The sequence below is a fragment of the Aphelocoma coerulescens genome, chromosome 1, assembly GCF_041296385.1.
Source record: "Aphelocoma coerulescens isolate FSJ_1873_10779 chromosome 1, UR_Acoe_1.0, whole genome shotgun sequence".
Lineage (NCBI taxonomy): Eukaryota > Metazoa > Chordata > Aves > Passeriformes > Corvidae > Aphelocoma > Aphelocoma coerulescens.
In genome coordinates, this window is record NC_091013.1 from 95,127,061 (window position 1) to 95,148,658 (window position 21,598).

Sequence of the window (21,598 nt, forward strand, 5' to 3'; positions counted from 1 at the left end):
CTGGGCTAACAGCTGGTGCTGGGGCACGAGAAGCAGGAAGCACAAAGCTCCAGAAGAAAATGTTTCCAGCTTCTGAATTGAATGTATACAAGATAAAGCTTGAAGTGCCCATTTTCTGCAGTTCATCCAAGAACTGAATGGATTAGTGGGTAGCAGGAGACCATCTGGGACTTCTCAGCCTTGTTGATAAGGATGCAGCAATGCACAAGCTGAAGTTCAAAGCCCAGTGTGAAAATGCACTTGAAATTCTCAGTAATGACCACAATCAAATATTAGAACAGGTTCTCCCAGTACATGAAGAATTGCCACTATCTTTAGGGCAAGCTTAGGGCACTAACTTTTGGGGAGGAACGCTCAGATACAGCTTTCAGAGTAAGTTTTTCAGATAAGCAATATAGAGGGGGTGGAGAAGGGAATTGTTGCAGGTGGACAGTCAATTCTGAAGCAAGAAGGACACCCACAAAGGGACTGGTCTGTGGGTGGAATTCACATTCCACATATCTGGCACACTCAGATTTGCCTTGCTGCATGGGGACAGTGACTAAATTAGAATTCTCACACTTCAACCATTGTCTTGCGGGGGGGAGGGGAGGGGGCAATTTTCCCTTTGCTTGAGGTGCAATCACGCCCTGGGAGTTTCCTGAAGAGTGCAGGAGTTTCCACAGAGGTTTCACAGTGACAAAAGGTTATTGACACAGACTAGACTAGCCAGTCCTCCATCTCAGCCAGACTTCTCCCAGCACTACTCCATTCTCCAAGCAGTGGGGTGGAATGGATTGTACCCTGATCTACTTACCAGTGACAAAAACAGCACAGCATTTTGCAGTACGGTCTAGGCAACTCGTTCCTGCTGGTTTATTAAACCACTTAGCCAAGGGTCAATGGGATAACACTACTAATGTGTAGGTTTCCTTAACATACACAAAAACTACCAGCTTAGGCTCTAGCAGCTGCTTTGCACACAGGTTTTGTCAAGACTCACTTTTTCCAGCATGATGACTCAATTCCTTCCTAGGAGGAAAATCAGTAAGGTTTGGCAGGCTAAGTACTCCCTTGGCTGGGCAGTCTTGCCTATAGGATGTGGAACTCATTGAGATGAAGCAGAACAGATCACAGTACTGCTACTGCAGCAAAACATGACTGCTAAGTTTTATACCTATATTCAAGTGGTATGTGCTGCTTAAATAAAAAGGCTATTTTGTTGCTGAAAATAGCAACTGCAGGTATTTAATGTACTGATGAACTAAATATGCTAATATGTAATAAGCAATATTAAATTAGCAGGAATGCACAGATTTTTTTTTCTCTCATAGGACCAACTACTGTCTCCATAAGGGCACTTTGAATATTCTGATTTCAAAAGTATTAAGTATTCCATCACAGCAGGAAGGAGAGCATAAGTACACCTGGCAGAATAATGGCAACAATAGTGAATACCATGTGTCTCATGCCTCACAGCCCATGACAAGACTGAGCTCACCTTGCACAGCACAGAGAAGGCAGAGTTCTAGCACTTACAACAGAACAGGATAGTTATTTTCACTAACAGCACAACTGCAATAGAGCAAAACCATCTTTCTTTAGTTCCTCTGAATGTTTGCTATTATATAAGCTCCATATGGAACTTATAGAGTACTCTAGCACCACTTGCCCAAGCACAGCTATTTTGTTGTTTCAGTATCTGACCCTGCAAAGCTGAGCTTGGTGTTCTAGAAACATAAGGGTGGTACCCAAAATAACTCCAAAGCTTTCATGGTGTGATAAACAGGAGTTAAGGTAAGAGTTTCAGGTGACAAGCAGATGGTTTGTGTTGCCCAGCTGCATTATCAGTTCTCTCTTTAAGTTCATAGGAAAGCAATTAGATCTGGAAAAGGGACTACACAAGGTTCATGATTACTTCCATGGGATCACACCGCCTCTAAATTCCACAGACATTTCCACTGCAGGTTTTACAGGGTCCTGGAGACTGGAATTTCTCCAGCAATACCTAACTGAGGCTAGAGTTTGAGCTCTGGAGGGGATTAGAAGCAAGCACACTTCTTAAGAACATTTATTCTTTATCCTAGAGCAGGAGCAGCAAGTAGACTGCCACACAACCCTAGTTTTTACTTAGCTTTGACCTGCTCAACTCCCACTGACCATTGGTTAATAGTAGCATCAGCTTTTAGGACAGTGTGAAAGCAAAGACTTTCAACCTGTAAATAACCTGAAGAACAATTGCTGACTTTGTTTCTTGCCCCCTTGGCTCATGAGTTGAAGTCTGCAGTAGCATATAAAATGAAATGCATCATAGAACAGACTGGTAGGCTCTAGTTCAGACCACACCCTACCTAGCAGGCCTAGGTCACGGTTTCACCGTGTCTTAAAGTTGAGACCAGATGATGGTCAGAGAGGGGAAAAAATGGTTCTCTAGAAACTGTCTCTACAATGTAAGTGAAAGATTAATCATGCCTCACTTAACTGACTAATCTTCAATAAGTTGAGGCAGATATAAAAAATGTACCTTGAATAACACCTAAAGCAAGCATTACTGCATACCCCACACTATTACTCACCTCACAAGTGCACCTGCACACACATTGGTCAAAAAGCTCTACAGATACTTTTTCAGCATTATTTAGACACAAAAATTGCTTAAGGCAAGGGTTGTTTAGCATAAGTTTATTTGCACAAGATTTCAGCATCATTAAGGTCCAAACCCCAATTTCCAAGGATGACAAGTGAACACCACAGTGCAGAACAGTAGACAAAGTTACTGTGACCAATCTCACATTTGGGCTCATCACAAATGCAAATATTTCTAGTACCTTGTTTTGCCAGCCAAAGAGGGATGGGGGCAGGGGGGGCAGAAAGAAAAAAAGAACAACTCACTTTTTCCAAAGAGATGAGAGACAGATTTGCCAAGAGCTGACTTAGTTTAACAGTAACAAATAATAGTATAAACATAGGGAAAAAGGCCTTCTACATTTCAACAGAAAGTGCAATTTTATTCAGAGAGAAAAGCCCAGTCCAGACACTTAAGTGAGAAAATCCAGAGTGCTCCAACCATTGCTCCCAAAGTTTCTGCTATAGACCAACATTCCACTCTATATCTAGCTTCACTGAAATTAAAGAACATTTATGAAATACACCCAACAGTTTTCAAGAAACAATTGAGTAAGACTTAGATGTGAGGGCTAGAAATTTCACTATTCATTTGGCTCTCCCAATGCCCAAATTAGACCAAGCTGCCAATAGCTGTGGTCAACTTACTGCTTATTCCTGTGCCTAACAATTACAGAATCCTGACTGAGCTGAGTGAGAGGAATAGGAAACAAGTACCATCAGTACACTGACAGCTTATAGTTAAGGCAATTTGTCCAGGTTCTCTTCTAAGAGGCCTTTTCCTGACTGCTCATATAGTGACAAGCAAAGATCACTACCAACATCAGTGGTTATTCCAGGAATCAGGAACCCACAAAGCCTTGGCACATGCCAAATGCTTAACCCCAGAACTCAAGTCCAAAATATGTATCTTTAAGTTTCAATAAAAAGCTTCAGCTATTTGGACTAGATTTAAATACTACCTACTGCTTTGAAGAGGAGATGATTAAAGTAAAAACATGAGGATCTTTGAAAAATGGTTACTCAGAAGCAAGCAGTAGTCTTAAACCCCCAGCTTAGTGATTGACTGACTGAACTGAGGACAAACACAGCAATGATTAAATCTCGAGCAGAGGAAGCACAAAATATGCCTTAGCTTACAACTTGTCACAGTGACCATGGATCAGCACAGGGATTTTACCAAAGTGCCTAAAACACAGTCTTCTACCAGGTCTCCTTGATAGCATCTCTATCAAATAAAAAGGTCTCTCTTACAATGAGGAAGTAACAACAATAAACTACAAGTCAAGGGGAATGTGGCAATAAATGTAACATGTCAACAGGTGCTTAACCTGACTGGCTTTGTCCAGCAGTGTTTACATGCTACTACACAAAGAAAGCAGCTATTTTATACCACAGCCTAGTTAGTAAAAGCTTGATCCTGAGGAATGGTGCACTCACTGAGTGTTCCTGCAGCTTTGTTTCAATGCCACTGCCCAGAGGGAAGGTATCAGGTAACAGTCTGAAGTACAGTAGTCTCTCTCTAACCTCCACATGACACACAAGGGGGCAACAGAGGTTAGAACAGGTTTGCAGAGGCATTATTAATGCCGATGGGTGACTGAATCAAGCAGGCATCCTAAACTCAGCCTAGGGTCACCACTTTTACCTAGTGCTCATTCTCAAATTACTCCTTGCTATAGGGGCCACCACAAACCTGAACCCAAACCGGCTAACACACAGCAAATTAAGCCACTGCCACTTGCACCATCAAGCTGCCAGAACAACCCAGAACAGAAAGGGGTAGGCTGCTTGCAGCACAGGGATGAAAAGCTACCAAGCACACCTGCTTTACCTGCCCAGCATGGATTATTTTGCAGGCAATGGGACAAGCAGTGCCCCAGCAATCCCTGGTACTCCAGGCCCAATGCAGCAGGTGCTGTGCAGCTTCAGGATTCAATTTAACCATTAGACAGTTTAGTACCTAACCACCAGGCTACAAAGCATCAGTATTTCCCAGGTGCCAGAGCATCTTAACAAGCAGACAGGGAACACAGAGTCCTGCAAAGCTCAAACCTGGGCACTCAGCTGTTCAGAGAGCAGCTATTCAGTGTGGAGCTTCCTTAGAGGCCTCAGCATCAAGTTACATTAGCAAAAGCACGATTCTTATGGCAGAAAGCTTAACTTCTCCATAGCTCCATCTCATCAGGAATCCAATTCAGCCTTTTTTTCTTCTCTAGCATTTCCCTTTCCAGGAGATGCACCTGGCCTGATGTTCAGCACTCAAGGCACTAAAGACTCGTAAAACAAGCCCGTGTTTCCAGCTTGTGAGGACTCCTCCCAAGCATCTCACCACTTCTTCCACATGAGCTGATGCACAAAAACAGTTCCTAAAGATCAGCCATGACATCACAGATGACAGATACCAGAGGCTAAGCCCATCCAGGCAACAGTTTACTTCTGCAATGGCTATAGCACAGGTTGGCTTCAAAAACATCTATGCAAGAGATGACAGCAATTACAAACTCTTCAGTCTCCTTCCTAGTGACACTCTATACTAGGCCAAGTATTGCTTTGCATGCAGGAGTTATTCTTGCCTAGGATTGCATTCCAACAGGAAGCTTGCACTAAGTTTAACACATATGACAACACTGGCATCATGTTAGTTTTTCAGAAGTCAAAGTCTTGGATGACAGATGTCTTGTCTGTAAACCACACCAAGTCCAAGTCACAGTTAATGAGAAAGGCTGTGTTTGCTTCCAAATTTAGCCACTTTGGCTGACTAATCAGGAAGCTTTTAATGAAAAAAAACTACAATATAATCCACCAAATTATTTGTCTTTTTGCTACTGAAGTTGCCATCAAAACTGTTCAGGAAATTAAGCTAAAGGCTGCTTGGCTACATACAGTCCACTTTGTAGATTGCATCCCTCTCCACCTTCCTAAGCTAAGTGGAGAAATCTGAACAGAGAAGTAGCCTCACTCTCTGTTGAGACAGTCTTTATGAAGTAGTTATGGAAAGTGGAAAAAACTTGCTTTTGGTTTTATGAGGAGCAGGCAATTTTTACTGTCATTTAAGTGCTGTACTGCTGTTGTTTTCCACCTTGAACAGCAACCAAAAATTGGTGTTCCACCTGTTTTCTGCTTTAACTTCTAAGCTTTAATAATTTGTTGGATCAGGCACTTTGGTCTTACAAGCTTGCAGAAACAGTAATAAATAGTAATAGAAGTAATAAAAAAGATTCAGTGAACAAGCATTCTTGAACATTGCACTGGCACATAATAAATAGCTCTAAGATTTGCCTTTTTAGTCTATGTCTCTGGTTAAACAAAAGAAACTCAAGGTGATTGCTATATGTATCTTACTATTGTAATTCAGTGAAAATTGTCCAGTTAATAATACTACTATATAAATAACTGAGGAATTTTTAACCTTCCTTATAAAGCCCAGGAGTCTCAAAGCAGCAAGTTCAGCACACACCCTTCAGGAAGATCAGCCCCCTATACCTCCAAAGGAGTGCATACTCTTCCAGAGGCTATTCTGAACACAGGCCCAGACTTTCAACACATACAGCTTACGTGGACAGCTCTGCTTAGGGCTTGTAGACCTCTTCAAGTGAGGGTTAAGAGCAGTAAAAATGAAGAACTTTACTCTAACCAGTCAAAATGCCATCTTACACAGTGACAGGTAACAGTGATAACCCAGTAAGCTCAACCCTTCAGCGGTGACTGAAATGCAAACCTTCAGGACCTGCCTGAAGTTGTACAATAAGAAATTCATTTTAGGAGGCACTTTTAGAATTCATACTGTGTCAGGAGTGCACATAATCCGGCAACTTAGAGTGCCTTGAGATTTTTGTTTAGGGCTTTTGTTGGTTTTGCTGTGTACCTGTGAGGAAGAAAACTTGGTCAAACCCCAAAGTAAGAGCTGTGCTACTTTCCAACCGTGCCAAAATTGTTTTGAAAGATAGTCAGAAAGGCTTTAGCTTAATGCTGGACTCAAGAATATTTTTCCAAGTTAAGTATTCAAGCTGTGGCTCCAATTCTATTTAAAGCTTCAATTCCTCATTTCAAGGACTTTTCACATTACTAAGTTTTAGATTGTGTTTTGGTGTGTTTTTCGAAATGCCACCTTCCAAGTTTTTGTAGTCAAGAAAAATTTAACCAGTTTATGTGTTATGAATAGACTTACTAAACTGCCTTCAACTTCCAAGAAATTAACCTTGAACTCAAGGCAGGACCACACATCCATAGGCACTACAGGAAACAACATTTACATCCTCTACAAGACAGACAGTATCCATACTGTTACCAGCTCTACACAGCCACAAAGCAAAAGCTACCCCAGCATAACACAAGCCCACTCTTGGCACAATTAGTTCAATAGAAATGTGGCCAGAACTTGGACTGAGGAAGAGTAATGAGGTTAGGGAATAGAAAGCAGAGTTTTGCTGCTACTCCAGGAGCAGCTTCTGCTTAAGGCATTTTACAGTCAATTAACCAACCCAGTTTACTGAATACTCCACTTAGATCACATGTTAACAGCCACTTCCAGAACTAGTACAAAGTTTCTTAACTGCTTCTCTTAACTTTTGGCTGCTGGTTCTCTTCTCCCGACGAAGAGGTAATAAGGCTTTTTGGCATTTGTAGAGATATACTGAAAGGTTCATAGCAGGTCACCTGGCTGCATAATCCCACTGCACACCAGGAAATGGACAGTCTGATGCAGTCCTGTTTCCATTAGAGAACGTCCAACTGAGGGTTATTACTCGTCTATATACACACTCAGCATCCTGGCTTTCAGTAGCCTCCACCCAGGAGCACTCGAGGGAAGCGGTCAGTTGCAAGGCAACCAAGTGGGGTAGGACTGGCCATACAGCACAGGGCCACTTGCAAGGTAGTAGTTGCTGAAGTTTGCATCACTGACATAAGGTGCTGGCTGGTAGTAACAGGTTACATTAGTGGCATTAGGGATGACATTCTGTTCTGCCAGCACCTTGAGTGCTAGCAGAGAAATCAAATTGAGAGTCTGCCTTCGCTCGTGTCCCATGAGGCAGACGGTGCTCTCGTTCACCACCCTGCGCAGAATCATGAGGTAGTCGTACTTGCTCCTCTCTTCTTTGGAGAAGTGGTTCTGGAGGTAGGTCTCTAGCTTGCGCTGCTGATCCAGGATGTCTGGGAAGTCTATGAAGAATCGGGAGCACATGTAGCGCTCCAATGTTTTGATCTCATCCTTATCCATGGGCCTGAAGTCTCGTACTAAGAGGTTACTATACTTCAGAAGCCCACCACCTCGGATCTCTTCAGGATTTTTGGTAGCTATCAGCTTGTTCTGAAGGTGATCAAAAGCTGCTTCAAAGTCTCCATACATGCTCTCCCCAATCACAGTTGGATGGAAGTGCTCTGACATGGGGGTTTCTGAGTAGTCATAGTAAAAGAGCAGGGAGTCCAGTATGATTTGGAACGAGTCCACACTGAACTCAAACTGCCGTCGTATGCAGTCTACAAACTTAAGCTCCACGTTTTTGCCATGCTTGTTGGAAAGCGATATCAAGCTCCAGCGGTCAGTCTCCGTGTACACTTTGACCAGCTTCTGGATGTAGGCTTCCTTCAGTGTTACAGGACTGATTTTCAGCTTGCTTACTCCTTCCGGCAAGAAATTCAAGAGGGATCGCAAGACCACATCTCGAACCAACTGAAATTCTGCCTCACTTGGAAGAGAAACTTGAAAAATGAGATCCAGGTCTTTGCACCCCAGCCCATTATCCTTGACCAGGACATGACCAGCTGCAGAGCCATTCAGACGGACATCGTGGACCACAATGCCTGCTTCGCTCAGCCGGCTCCGAACCGTGTGAACGATGTCCTTCAGAGTTATCTTCAGTGTCGGGAAGTTCCCTCGCCCGTGGATCGGAACCACCTCTGTAAGAATGTCGTGCAGGCGGCTGACCTGCTCCCAGTTCAGCACGCTGCAGGACATGGAGTCTGCTCTGCTACTTCCTTTGCCTGCCATCTTAGGGCTTTTCTTCTCCAAAGAAACTGTACATAGGTAGAATATAAAAAGAAAAAGACAAGTCAGACTTTCTGTTTGTGCTTCCTAGATCTAGTCCTAGGCTCTGTTTTTTTGTCTATTCACACAGAAAAACTAGAAAGAAGTAATTCTATGTATTAATGATTACCAGCAATCCTTTCACCTGAAATGAGACACAGCTTCTCTATTGGTGCAGGCAAAAAAAATGTAGTTGTCATTGTTCTTACTTTTGGTGAGGTAGAGTTACTTCAGGAAAGCAGTTTGTGTCAAATGGAAATTACCAAAGATAACACAAGCTTTACCTAAGGCTAAAGTTGTCAGCAGCACCAGCTGAAGCGAGATGAGCTGCAAAGCATTCTGAAAGTTAGTCTTTGAAGTTGTTTCGTGATGCATATAAAGCTCAAACTGCTGTCTCCAACTAACACAATAGTAGAAGACTCTCAGGTGTTAGTTTCAGGGCTTAGACATCCAGTCCACTGATAACTCTTAAATTATGCCAGAGATACAAGATTGCTTCCTTTTCAGAGGACTCTTTCCTTTCTGAACGATCCAGCATTTATCACTCACAGGATAAAGGCCAAGTACATCTTGCTCCTGCAAAAAGCTGCAGCTCTTCAGCATCCTGGACAGAATTTCAGCTGCAACATTAGGTAACAACATTCAGTGGGCACTCCAACCTTTGTAAGCAACACTTTACCCTTCTTCAGAGACACTGCCTAAGCAAACTACCTTTCTGGAACTATTCATACATGCCCCAAGTTCTACTCATTTGTGAAGGGCAAACAAGCTTGTAAGACCTGGGATAAATTCAGATGATGAATATCAAGTTCCTGTTACTCTTAACACCAAGAATCTCACTAACCATACTTGGTCACAGCTTTGTCTGAACATTTTAAGCACAAGAGAATGATCTGATTAGCTGTGACAAGGCTCCTTAAGTCACTTGTCTTTTGTAGCATATAGATACTTACAGATGTTCTAGAGTCATGCAACTCCAACTGGTATTAATACCCTTTCCTTTTTTTAAGTGTTCCAGGTTTCTGTGTAACCAGGTGCTTCCTGACAGCTACAGACTAATTGAGGCCTCACCTTCTTCTGCCCCAAGTACTCCTGAAGACTGCAGCTGCCAAGGTCAGACTAGTCAAACTTAAGCAAATTAACTCTTGCATACCAAGAATGAAAAACCAAACCCTATCATTTCCTAATGTGCCACAGCACAGTACATGGAACATTTTTAAAGCAAGTTTCAAAGAACAGCTATTGTCATCTCAGGCTTTCCCTTTTCCAGCTTTTCATTTTTGAGCAACTCATTTGACCTGTCACCTCTTCGGCTGAAGAGAGCCAAATCCTAGAGCAAGCACACACTGAGGTTAAAATGCTCCTGGGGAAGTAGCTTCTGTCCTTGAGCATAAGCTGCTGCATTACAAACTGTGCTGCCGTGGATCACATCAGCACCAGCAGGCACGAAATAACCCTGTGATTTACAAGATGATTAATCTAGGACAAATCAAGGGGCTCCTCAAGCTCAATCCTTAATGCTCCAACCCTGCATAAACACAAAAGCATCAAGCCTGCCAGCAGTTGCTCTCAGGGAGTTCAAGCACATTAAAGTGTACTTCCATTGTAAACTCACTATATTTCCATTAAATCCTTCAGATCACTAAAGAACACAAGAGTTTTCTCGTGACTTCTAACTTAAGCTGCAAGTGCTTTCAGCTACTACCTCTGAAACTGTTCCCGCTCCTCCTTCCCATTTGTAGCCCTCTCCACAGCCCAGACAACACACGCAGCTCACTCACCCGGTAACCAGAAAGGACTTGGACCTGTGCTTCCAACCCCACCCCACACACTTGGTTCTGCTTGGTGATCCTCACCTAGGAGAATAATGCACATTGCTGCCCTTGGGGGGAGGAAGATGAAGTATTTCATTTCCAGTTCAATGGAGAGCTTAATTCTCAGGCTGTCAACCTCCAAAGCCTCCCACCCCCAAATCACTTGAGTTTGCTTACTCAGCAAAGTTTATGTTAGTGACAACAGACTCCTAGCGACTCCAGTGTATTTGGGATGCTAACAGCTCACATCCCTCTTGTTTCACTGCCAGCCATTCCCTTCGCAAGATCTGACACCTGAAGATGCTCACTCCTTGGGAAGAAAACCACTACGGAGGCAGGGGACACTAGCTATCTTTAATATCGAGAGTAAAGAATGTTGCATACAACACTCAAATCAGAGGCAAAAAAGAGCGAGGACTACACACGTTCACCTTGGTCACGACCAGGTGCGTTACCCTGCAGCAGCAGCAACTTTCCCCTGCAAGACCTATAATTTGACACAACACCCGAAAAAGTCCGTGCACCTGTCCCCGCAGAGCCCAGCGGCGCTGAGGGGACGAGGTCCGGCTCCCTTCGCGGGACGCTCATCCCCCCGCAGCGGGGAACCCGCGTTACGCCGCCTTGAGCACCCACAGCCATGACAAAAAGCGCTGCCGAGCGCCTGCTCCCAGGCGAGCCCGCCCGCCCCGCCGAGGAGCCCCGGCCCGGCCCCGCCGCTCACCTCAGCCGCGCCGCGCACCCGAGCGACCGCACCAGCCCCGCTGCCGCCCGCCGCCGCCCTTTATGGCCCTTCATCGCCGCTCCGCTCCGCCCCGGCCCGCCCCGCCCGGCCCGGCCCGGCCCGGCCCGGCCCTCCCGCCGCAGCGGGGGCGGCTCTGGCCGCCGGTCGGGCCGCCGGGCGCTCTGCCCGGGAAGCCCCGCGGCGCTCGGGCCGGGGAGGGGACGGCGGTGGCCGCCCGCGCCCTGGAACCCTCGCCCGCCACTTCGGGGGCTCGCCCCGCGAGCTCCACATACAGCGCCCAGCGGCCGCTTCCCGCTCCCATGGAAATACTAACTTTTCAAGGGCCCCTCAGTTCAGGAATGACATTGAGGGGCTGGAGCGACTCCAAAGAAGAGCAACGAAGCTGGGGAAGGATCTGGAGCACAAGTCCTATGATGAGCGGCTGAGGAACTTGGGCTTGTTTAGCCTGGAGAAAAGAAGGCTCAGGGAAGACCTTATCGCTCTCTACAACTCCCTGAAAGGAGGGTGTAGCCAGGTGGGGATCAGTTTCTTCTCCCAAGCAACAAGCGACAGGACCAGACAGAGCCATAAACTGTGGCAGGTTCAGATTGGACATTAGGAAGAAATTCTCTACTGAAAGGGAGATTAGACATTGGAATGGGCTGCCCGGGAAAATGGTGGAGTCACCATCCCTGGAGTTGTTTAAGGGAAGACTGGATGTGGCACTCAGTGCTATTATCTAGTTGACGTGGTAATGTTTGGTCATAGCTTGGACTCGATGATCTCAGAGGTCTTTTCCAATCTACTTGGTTTTGTGATTCTGTGATCCTACGGGCTACAATGAAGAGCCTGACTGAAATACAACATGGTTTTCCCGAAGGCACCTTGTCCCAGACAAAGCAGCTGTCAGCAGAGATCCCAGACATCCAGCTCTGCCAAAGAGTTCTCTGTGGTGCTCCATTGGAAACAGCCGAACCAGGCATTCATCCAGAACCTACTAGGATGGACTCACAAGGATGTTACAGCAGTGTTGAAACAGTGTGCTACTGGAAACCGCGGCTAATGGGCTGTGGGAGGCTCTGCGTACATGGACAAGGATGATGGAATGACTGGACAGGAATCAAGGTGGAGATGCAGTGTCATAAAAATCAGCTGGTGGTTTATAGTGCAGGGTGCGAGATTGTGAGTTCTGGGGGCACCAGTTACACTTTCTGCTGAGAACACAATGTTTCATCAAATACAGGGGTATCTGCCTTTTGTTAGAATAATCAGGACTCAGTAGAAGTGGGGGGGGATAATCAACACAACCTAGGAGAGGCCAGCTGACATAATCCTAGCAGAGCTAAAAAAAGTACTTACAAAGCACTGGAAAAAGAAAATCACCACTACATCTGTTATACTGTTTGGCCATACACAGTCAAGAAAGATGAATTAAAACCTGCACACATATGGAGAAGAGCTGACCTTGTATGAGGAAACTGGAAAGCTCCTTTTTGTCTAGCAAGCACCACAGACCTGCCTTGTTTCACCGACAAAGCCAAAGCTGAGCAGGAATAGGGATGGGTTAGATAATTATTTATTTTTCTCCAATATTGCCCCACTGGGATAAATAAAAGGGAACAAAGTTACCTATTTAAATTAAAGGATAATGTTAACACAAGAATCAGACTCAAGGCAAGTTACCGTCTTGTTGTCCAATGAGATAATCATGTTTCAGAGCATTGCAGGAGGGAAGGAAATAAAACCAGGTTTAATATGAAGCTAGAAGAGAAAATATGTAATATGATTGTCTGGTATGGAGCTGGACATGAGGATCCAGATCTCTCTCAACACTTTTTTCCCCTATGTTTCTAAAATTAGAAAGAGAAATAGGGAACTCAAAGAGAAGTAGTAGCATAAATGAGAGAAGCATAACCACTTGTAAGGAAATGTCTCACTTGGAGATTAAAACAGTGAATGATCTCACCTCTTAAGAATATTTCTTCAGCAAGATTTCTGCTTTAAATAATATTGTCTTTTGACAATAACTAATGATTTTGGGCAGTATATTTTCTGTTGCTACATGGGGAGCAATTAAAGTACTTTTTGAGAAATATTTTCTATTGGGAATATTTATTAGATACCAATGTAGACAAAGATAAACTGCAGCACATACTGCAATTACAGATGTTTAAGTATTAATCAAAGGTTCATACTTTACATTATTTGTTTACAAGTTCTTGTTTCACAAAAACATTTGTAAACACAAAGAGGTATCTCAACTCTATTTTAGGGTGTTTTCTTCATCCTCTGACTTGCACACCTTGAGTATTTGTCAGGGGAAGCACAGTACTTTCTGCAGTGAACTTAGACCTCCTGACTGTACACTTGCTCTTTTTAATTGCTTCTCATGGGTGCCACAGAGAGGGTCCTTGGGATGGGAATTGGAAATGCCGTTAAAGCCAGCTGGACCAGGCTCCTGGGTAAATGGCAGGAATAATGAGGAATGCATCTTTGAGTAATGAATGCCTGGGAGAACGAGCTCGTTTACCCCTGAGGAGAAGCTGCCTTCTGCTACCCATCCACTTGTGTCTGTGCAGTGGATTATGGTGCCATGAAGATGGAACACATGGACACATACAGCCCACTGCTGAGACAAGAGATTAAAAATCGTGGGCTACTGCTCAGGTGCTGTGGCTGCTGAGGTGGCTGACACAGCCCAGACACAAGTCCAGGGCACAATCTTAATGCTTAGCATTTATTTTGGACTTTCCTGCTGCCAGCTCTAATTCTAAGTCTAGGGAGAAGCAATGGGTGATCCCAATCTGTGCAAGACAAACTTTCTCCAAGAGTGACTGGGATACAGATAAAATCCTGCCACAAGACAGTGAGTGCTGGCAGCCACCGTGCCCCTCTGCTCTTGGACAATTGTCATCTCCCCCTTCTCCCACAGATGCTCCATGCCTCATCTCTGCCTGTGACTCCAGTGTTTCCTCCCAGCTTCCTCCCTCCTCCCCTCTCCTGGGATGTACCCTTCTCCAGGATACACAGCACTGGACCTGTTTCAAAGGGTTTTCAGAAAGGAGAATGAAGAAGGATCAGCTGGCTCCTGGGAAGGCAGTGTGACAAAGGGAAATGAGTCTGGGAGCTGCCAAAACAGAGGCAAGTATGGAGTTACATTAAAACAGTGCAAGTTGTTCGTTTTTATCCAGTAAATAGGGCAGCAAATCTGGCAGAAGAAACTCACTTAAAAGCCTTTAAGTCAGCTCAGTGACCTGGCACTGTCAGATTAGTTTCCTTACGTGATGCATTGCTGAACCTAATGTGTCATCATAAATCTTGGTTGCTACAGCTGTTAAAGCCATAAAGTGAAGCAGAGTTATTAATACCCAATAGTAGTAGCTGTCAGGCTCCATTCTGTAATTGAGCATCAGATTTGCAGTTGGGAAACTCTTCTTTTTTGTCTGACATGTGGAGTTAACTGCATGTCTGCAGATGCTGAGAGAGTGGAGACAGGTAGGAACATCACACCCACGCAGGGCTATGAAGAAATCCTCTTGCAGAGTATCAAGAGTGAGCCCCTTTCTCTGTTGTTTCTCAAGCTGCCTCTGCAAGTCTTTGAGGTTTCCTGCTGGGAGATGAAGCAATTCTTCCTCCTGATACATGGATAAAGGTAAACACAGGAATATACACAGATAGAGTGAAGTTATGCAGGGAACAGCAGCCTTTCAAAAATCAGAAGGTAAATTTGCTGCTAGAAGCACTGTGACTGCTGGAAAGTCCCTGCTCTAAGTGATGGGATGCTACCATGGAGGACTTCCCAGCTCCCACAGAGTTCTGAGCTCAGCAAAACACCCCTTCTCCAAGAGGCAAGGAATGTTACCAGGCTCCTTCACCAGCAGGCCCTGTGCAAAGTAAGTTCCTGCTGCATTTAGATGTGAGGAAGACACAGAAATCCAGAGCTGCTGTCTCTCACATATGGCTTTTTGAAGATGTCTCCACCCATCAGCCCTTTCACTACTTTGCGGTGTGCCACCTCTGGCAACCCGGGCTGTGGTTGTGCAGACTCTTCTCAAAAATCCTCTGATGTACAAGCCCCAAACCACCCAAAAGCCTGAAGGAGCAGAGCCACCCCACTGTGTGATGAAAGATGCAGGCCAAATTCTTCCAGGATGGAAGAGGGTGTTATGCCTCTGCCCAGGCCCCGGCGCTTTTGCTTCCACAGCAGGAAACTGTTTTGCCAATCTGGTTGTGCTGTGAGGATCCAGAGTGGGCAGCCTGGAGAAGCCTGGCATTTTCCTTTCCCTTAGGAAGCAGCAGGGCAGACACATGCAGAGATGGAATGCACTCGCTGGAGCGAGTGGGCAGCAGCCCATCATCTGATTTGCTTTTTCTTTGCACCTGAGCTCACCCCAACTGCTTAATTAGTCACACGGTTTCCTGGAACCTGGGGGAGAACATCACAATTTTCAGAGGTAGAGGAGAAGATGATGGGGGGAGGCGGAGGTGGGGGCAGAACAAGGATTTGCAAATCAGTCTGAAAAAGATATTTACTCTAATTTGGGAGTCATGAGCAAATTCCGGACACATCGCCTCAGGCTGCAGGTGGCAAACATAGCAAAGGGGGGGTGCAGAGAAACAGTGAGATTTAGGGAGTGCAGTTTTTCATCATGTGAAGCCATTAGGTACCAAGTTGTCTGTGGGCCCTGCCCCAAGGACTTTGTACTTAACCCCACTACAGCTTTTCAGTTTGAAATCACATCTTTTTCATATTCCCTCCTTATCCATGGCTTTAGGAAGCAGCGTGGAGGACTCTAGTAGCTACACCACCTCTAGACCAACCTCTTGGGATCCTGCATCAAGCCCTGCCTGGGTTTGGTTGTACACAGTATTGTTTGCCCCTGCATCTTCACAGATTTGAAGGTTAACAGAGATTATTAACTGCCCCTTAGTACTCTCATAATATCTGGATAATATAACCCTGCTGTAAAATTCATAGCCCCTTCAGTAACTTGCAGTTGTCTGCAGACTTTTCTCAGGTTACTCAAGAAATGAATAATCTGTTTTTTCCCCATGGTAGATTGCTATAATTGTTATCTGCTTTCACAAGTAAAGGTCCATACACAGTTGTATCTGGTTTTAATTTCCACCTGTCTTTCTTTTCAGTATGCTTTTTTTCCCCCCCCTGCTGTTATGGAAAGTTATCTGCATTTTTTAATGCTTTTTCAGTAAACCTTTCATTTCTCGCTAGTGGCAATGGCAACTGGAAAAGGACATTTTGCACAGTTATGTAGCTTAAAATAGTCTAAATGAGAGCTGTCAGAAACTTCCCATACTCAGATACACAGTCACACCCTTTGGGTCACGTTTCTGTGATTTAGAACTGATCCATCCAAAGAGGGGATCTGCCTTTCCCTGGAGCAGCTTGCCAGCTGGACTGCTGCACAATTGCACAATCACACAGGCACTATGGCAAGCACGGGAGGTGAGGCAGGATGGCACCAAACTTTAAGCAGTGGTCTTGCACCTTCAGAAACCTTGGGGCCCATCTCAGCTACAAAGAGCTGTCTCAGTCTGCTCAGTGGGCCACTAGCAGCACATGGAAACTCCACAGCTCTGGAAGCCACTGTCCCACAGCCTATTTCCCACCAAGACTGGAAACTGGTGCATGCTGTCTGCTGGCACTGGTGAGAAGTGTCTTGTGGGTAGCATCCTCTGCAGCATCTCTGTGGTGGCCCATCCCTCCTGCAGCACAACAGGTACTCTGTGGTACCCCAGCTCCATCCGCCTCTCCTATGGGAAAGGGATAACAATCTCCCTTCACACCCAGTCTCAGCTTATCAGGTCTGAGGTGGCTGCCAGTCTCACCTCCTCCATGGCTAGTCAGCATCCTGCAAGGATCCCAGAGGCCCTTACTGATGTTTCTGTACCAGGTTTGCCTACAGCTGCCTCGCACGGAGCTGCACTAGAACAATCCCCCCAGTGATGGTAATTAGGGCCTTCAGGCTTTTCTATCCCACATACTGGAGACAGGGTAAGGTTCTGTGTCCCAGCCATGGAGAGAGCTTTAGCAGAGGTCTTTATAATGAAATCTGGCATTTTGCCACTATATAAAAAAGTGTGAATATTACCGCAGCCCTAGGGTATTTCACCGTGTCTCACAGCCATAGGGAGGAGGAGAGAAGATCCAGCAGGCAGGAATTGTGCAGCAAGATTGATTTATTTAATTATTTTACAAACTCTTTTATAGACTTCTTTCTTCATAGTCTAACTGGACAAAGGATCAGCCACCCCTTGGGTGATTGGCTAAAATCCTAAATCATCCATTGTCAAGATATTTTTCTACTGTACTATAAAAAAGACTTTTCAAGCCTGCAGGTGTTTGGTTGTTTACATAAGTCTGCTACCTCTTCTGTGAGAGAGAAAAGTCTCTCACGGGCTTAGAAAATAGCAAGAAAATCCTTGCTAGCAGCATTTTTGTATCCACAATTCCCCCTTTTTGTTTCATAAGATAACAACTCTACTATTAAACCTAAATAGAAATTTACATCAGTTATTAATTCTAAATATGTCCTTAAGGCTTTAACTATCTGACTCCATAACAAGAAATTCAAAGTTCAGTCTCTGCTTGTGGAAGGACCATCCCAGTCTCTGCTTGTAGAAGGACCATCTGCCTGATGGTTGACATCCTGGTCATCATCAGAAGGGTCATTAGACTGATGCTCTACATTCTGGTCACCATTTGGATGGCTGGCGTTCTGGCCATCATTGGGAGGTTGCCTGTTCTGCCTCTGGTGCCGTAGGTCAGGGCAAACGCATTTTGAAGGTAGCCACCATATCCCAGTATCTGTGGAAACGCAAGCATACCCACGACCCCAAACGATGAGCTCATGTGGGCCTTCCCACTGGTTAGTGAGTAAATTCCGTACCCAGACTTTTGCCTGGGGCAGTTGTGTCTCGCCTGCAGACTGCAATGAGAGAAAATGATTCAGAATAACAGGATTATTTGAATTTTGTGGTACTGTAAGGTGATTGATTGTATACAGAGCTTTCTCTAGTCAGATCAGTAACCAAATTCAAAGGTTCCTTTGAGAATCATTGAAATGGTAACAGCCCTTAATTCAACTAACTGAGCAGAGCCTGACTTGGATTGGTGTGTTAATCAACCACCACAAAGGCAGTGTAGGATACTGTGCGCTCTTACACACAGTGACCCCTGCTAAAAATTTGTCCCAATCCATACCCCCCAAGCTGCCAGCATGTCTCATCCCCAAAGGTTAAGGGAAGTGGTACTAACATAAGGCCTAATCTTAGCTGGGTGTCCCTCTGAGTCCTTCACCATCACAGGCCGTTTGCTTAAATAGCTCTGCGTGGTTCCTCCTACTCCTGCAATGGCCGATCCCACAGGGGCTAAAGGCATGAGGAAGGCCATGCAGAGAAGGAGATGATAGTTACATCAGCACCCATATCAATCAAACCTCGAAGCTGAATCCGGGGTGGACGGGCGTTCGGCAGGATCAGGGTACATGTCATCTGTGGCCTTTGGTCAGAGATGTCTGCAGTCCAGAAGGCCTGTGGAAGTCCCGTAGATCCACTGCCATTATCTTCCTGAGTTGGTTGTTCCATCCTGGGGAGACAAGACTTAAAAGGCACTAATTTAGCAAGGCAGGTCTTTCCAGGAATAGTTACAGGGGGTTTTTGCGTGGAGACCATAGCGCAAATCTGACCTTTAAAGTCAGCGTCTGTAACTCCTGAGTGCACTAAGATTCCTTGATGGGCAACATCAGGTTTTCCCACCAGCATCGCACTGGATCCCTGGGCTAAGGGTCCATATGCATCCAAGGGAACCTTATAAATACCGCTAGAGTCTAAGACGACTGCGGCTGCGGTGTGGACGTCAAACCCGTCTGATCCGTGGGGACCGTCTGATCCCTGGGTGCTGTCTCTAGGGTGGCTGGGTAGGCCTGTGCCTGTACCTGTGCCACTCGCTGGGGGAGCGACTGCATCGGAGAGCAATTCCCCCTCCTTGCACCCCGGCGGAAGTTTCCCGACAAAGGCCGACCATCGGCATGAGTCCGGGATCTACAGTAGCCCATACAATGGCCTGGCCTGCCACACCTCTTGCACTGGGGGATCGCTGTGTTCTCTTTTTGGCTCGGCTTAGGCCACTCTGTTTTTTTGCCTGTTTTGGTTGCTTTGGTTCACGACCAGAAGATGCGTGAACAGGCTGCAGGAAAGCAGCCAAAGCAGACCTTCTCTGGTTCCCATATTCCACCTTAGCACAGGCCTCGACCATGTCTGTTACTTCAGGATCCCCTGCTAAGGCATCTATGATTTTTCTGCACTCTTCATTTGCGTTATCTCTCACTAACTGCCTTAACAACATCTGTCTTAACCCGTCATCCTCCACCTGCTTCTCGAGAGAAGCAGCGACTTTCTCTACAAAAGAGAGGAACGACTCTGATTTCCCTTGAACTATTTCAGTATATCGCTTTCTGGGCGCAGACAACTCTATGGTTTTCAACAGGGCAGCCATGCCGACCTGTTGAGCTTGCTGCAGGATGCTAGAGGACAAGGTACCCTGTAGACTGGGATCAGAGAAGGGGCCAGTCCCCATAAGAGCATTGGTTCCCGCTGTCCATCTAGGATTGGCAGCAGGGAGCTGCATATTCACTAATGCAGTCCTGTCGGCCAGCTTTCTCCAGGTTTTCTCAAAAACTGTAAATTGTATAGGTTGAAATAGGATTTGACCTAAGTGTCTGATATCAAATGGAGAAAGCAAATCTGTATTTATCACCCTTATTATCTGCATAACCTCAGCAGAACGCAGCCCATGTTGTGCCACCTTGGATTGCAAATCCTGTGCAACCTTCCAGGCAATTACCTCATGCTTGTCATGCTCCCCTGAATTTGGGAGAGCCTTATGCACTGGGAAAGCTTGGATCTTCCCTTTTGGGGAGTCACTACCATCCTGAACTTCTGGTACAGCCTGTGGATGGAGTGTAACAGCTTCCCAATTACCCCCAGAATCCTCAAATCTATTTGGCATTCCAAGTGTTTCCAATAACCTCCAGTCACCCTCCTCCAAAGCTCGCATCTCAACTGACTCTAAGAAACGACTGTAGTGGGTCGGATGCACTGTTACCGTGCAGTCCTGAAAGGTCCAGGGGCGAGACCGGCGCAGCCTTTTCCTTCACCACCTGGCTACAGCCGCCTTACGACCTGGGGCCAGAACCTCATCTGCCTCACTTCCCAGGGAGGAATCATCAGGCAAAGGCAACTCTGAGACGCTGGGAGCGAACAGAGGTGGGCGAGGAGGGGCACATTGGCTAGGTTGGCTAGAGGCAGAACAGACAGCACAGACTACAGCAGGCTGCGCTGCAGTTTGAACAGCAGCCTCTTTTCGGGATGCCGTCTCGGCCGGTCCCAACCGAACCGGTACTGGAGCTGCTGCAGCCGTCTCTGGGGCTGCAGCCGCGCCCAGCGCTGCGCTGCTCTCTTGCTCCGCGGCAGCGTTCGGCGCTGTCGCTGTCCCCCGTGCCGCAGCTGCGCCCGGCGTTGCACTCGTCTCTTCTCCCGCGCCGGTGCCCGCTGCCGCCGCTGGCCCTTTGCTCCGTGGCTGCGTTTGGTGCCGCTGCCGGCTGGGGCATGGCCGCTGCCGCTTCCAGGTTTTCCCGCGGCAGCGCTACTTCTGGGTTTGCCGCTGGCCGCGCCGCTTCCTGGTTTGGAGCCGCGTCTCCCGCGGGCGGCGCGGGCGGTGCTGGCGGTGCTGGCCCAGCGCACCCTGCACGGCGGGATGCCTCTGTTATCGGCAGCAGCTGCTTTTGCAAGCTGAGCAGTTCCTCCAGCTGCCGGGATATGTTCGGTAATTCTGTCAGCAAAAGCAGATGCTGTATTAAAAGGTCGATGGCTCTCGGTTCTGCAGCGGTGCAGGACAGTCCAGCGCCATAGAGGGCAATGGAGCACACCCAGGCAGTCTCGGTGCAGTCACACCTGGAGTGGCACTGGCCAAGAAGGCAGATCCGGGCGTTCCTGGCGCAGCCGATGCATGCACAGTCGGGCTGGGAGCCGCCACGGGGGTCCAATTCGCTAAGCTGCTGATTCGCAGCCCTGGATAAGCCGTGGCCGCCGCCGAGCTGAGCGCTAAGGCAGGCTGTGCGCCCTCCCGCTGCCCCGACACCCCGCCTCTGCCGGCGCAGAGTCCTGCGACTGTGCAGGGTGAGGCGGCGCAGGCTCTGCCCGTGAAGCCGGGGGGGTTTTTTTGGATCCAGCACCACATGCCCCTGGAGCCTGGCCTGGAGTGAGACTGAAAACAGCTAGCAAACAAACTTTCTAACACAACTTAAAAGTATTAGAAATCAGGGATTCTTTATTATGAGCATGCTGGACATCCAGAAGGTATCTTTGCTAATTTAGGTGTGTCGTGAGATCTTACAACAGGGTAAAAAAAAA

General features: G+C 46.5%; 1 protein-coding gene across 1 annotated transcript; it reads right to left on the reverse strand.

The window, feature by feature from the left end:
- Positions 1–2,646: 2,646 nt before the first annotated feature.
- TENT5C (terminal nucleotidyltransferase 5C) lies at positions 2,647–11,199 on the reverse strand. The gene is made up of 2 exons (XM_069019215.1): positions 11,168–11,199; positions 2,647–8,622 (listed from the first exon to the last, which is right to left on the reverse strand). Exon 2 carries the CDS (start codon positions 8,594–8,596, stop codon positions 7,421–7,423), a length of 1,176 nt encoding a protein of 391 aa, XP_068875316.1. The 5' UTR covers positions 8,597–8,622; positions 11,168–11,199; the 3' UTR covers positions 2,647–7,420.
- Between the last annotated feature and the right edge of the window lie 10,399 nt (positions 11,200–21,598).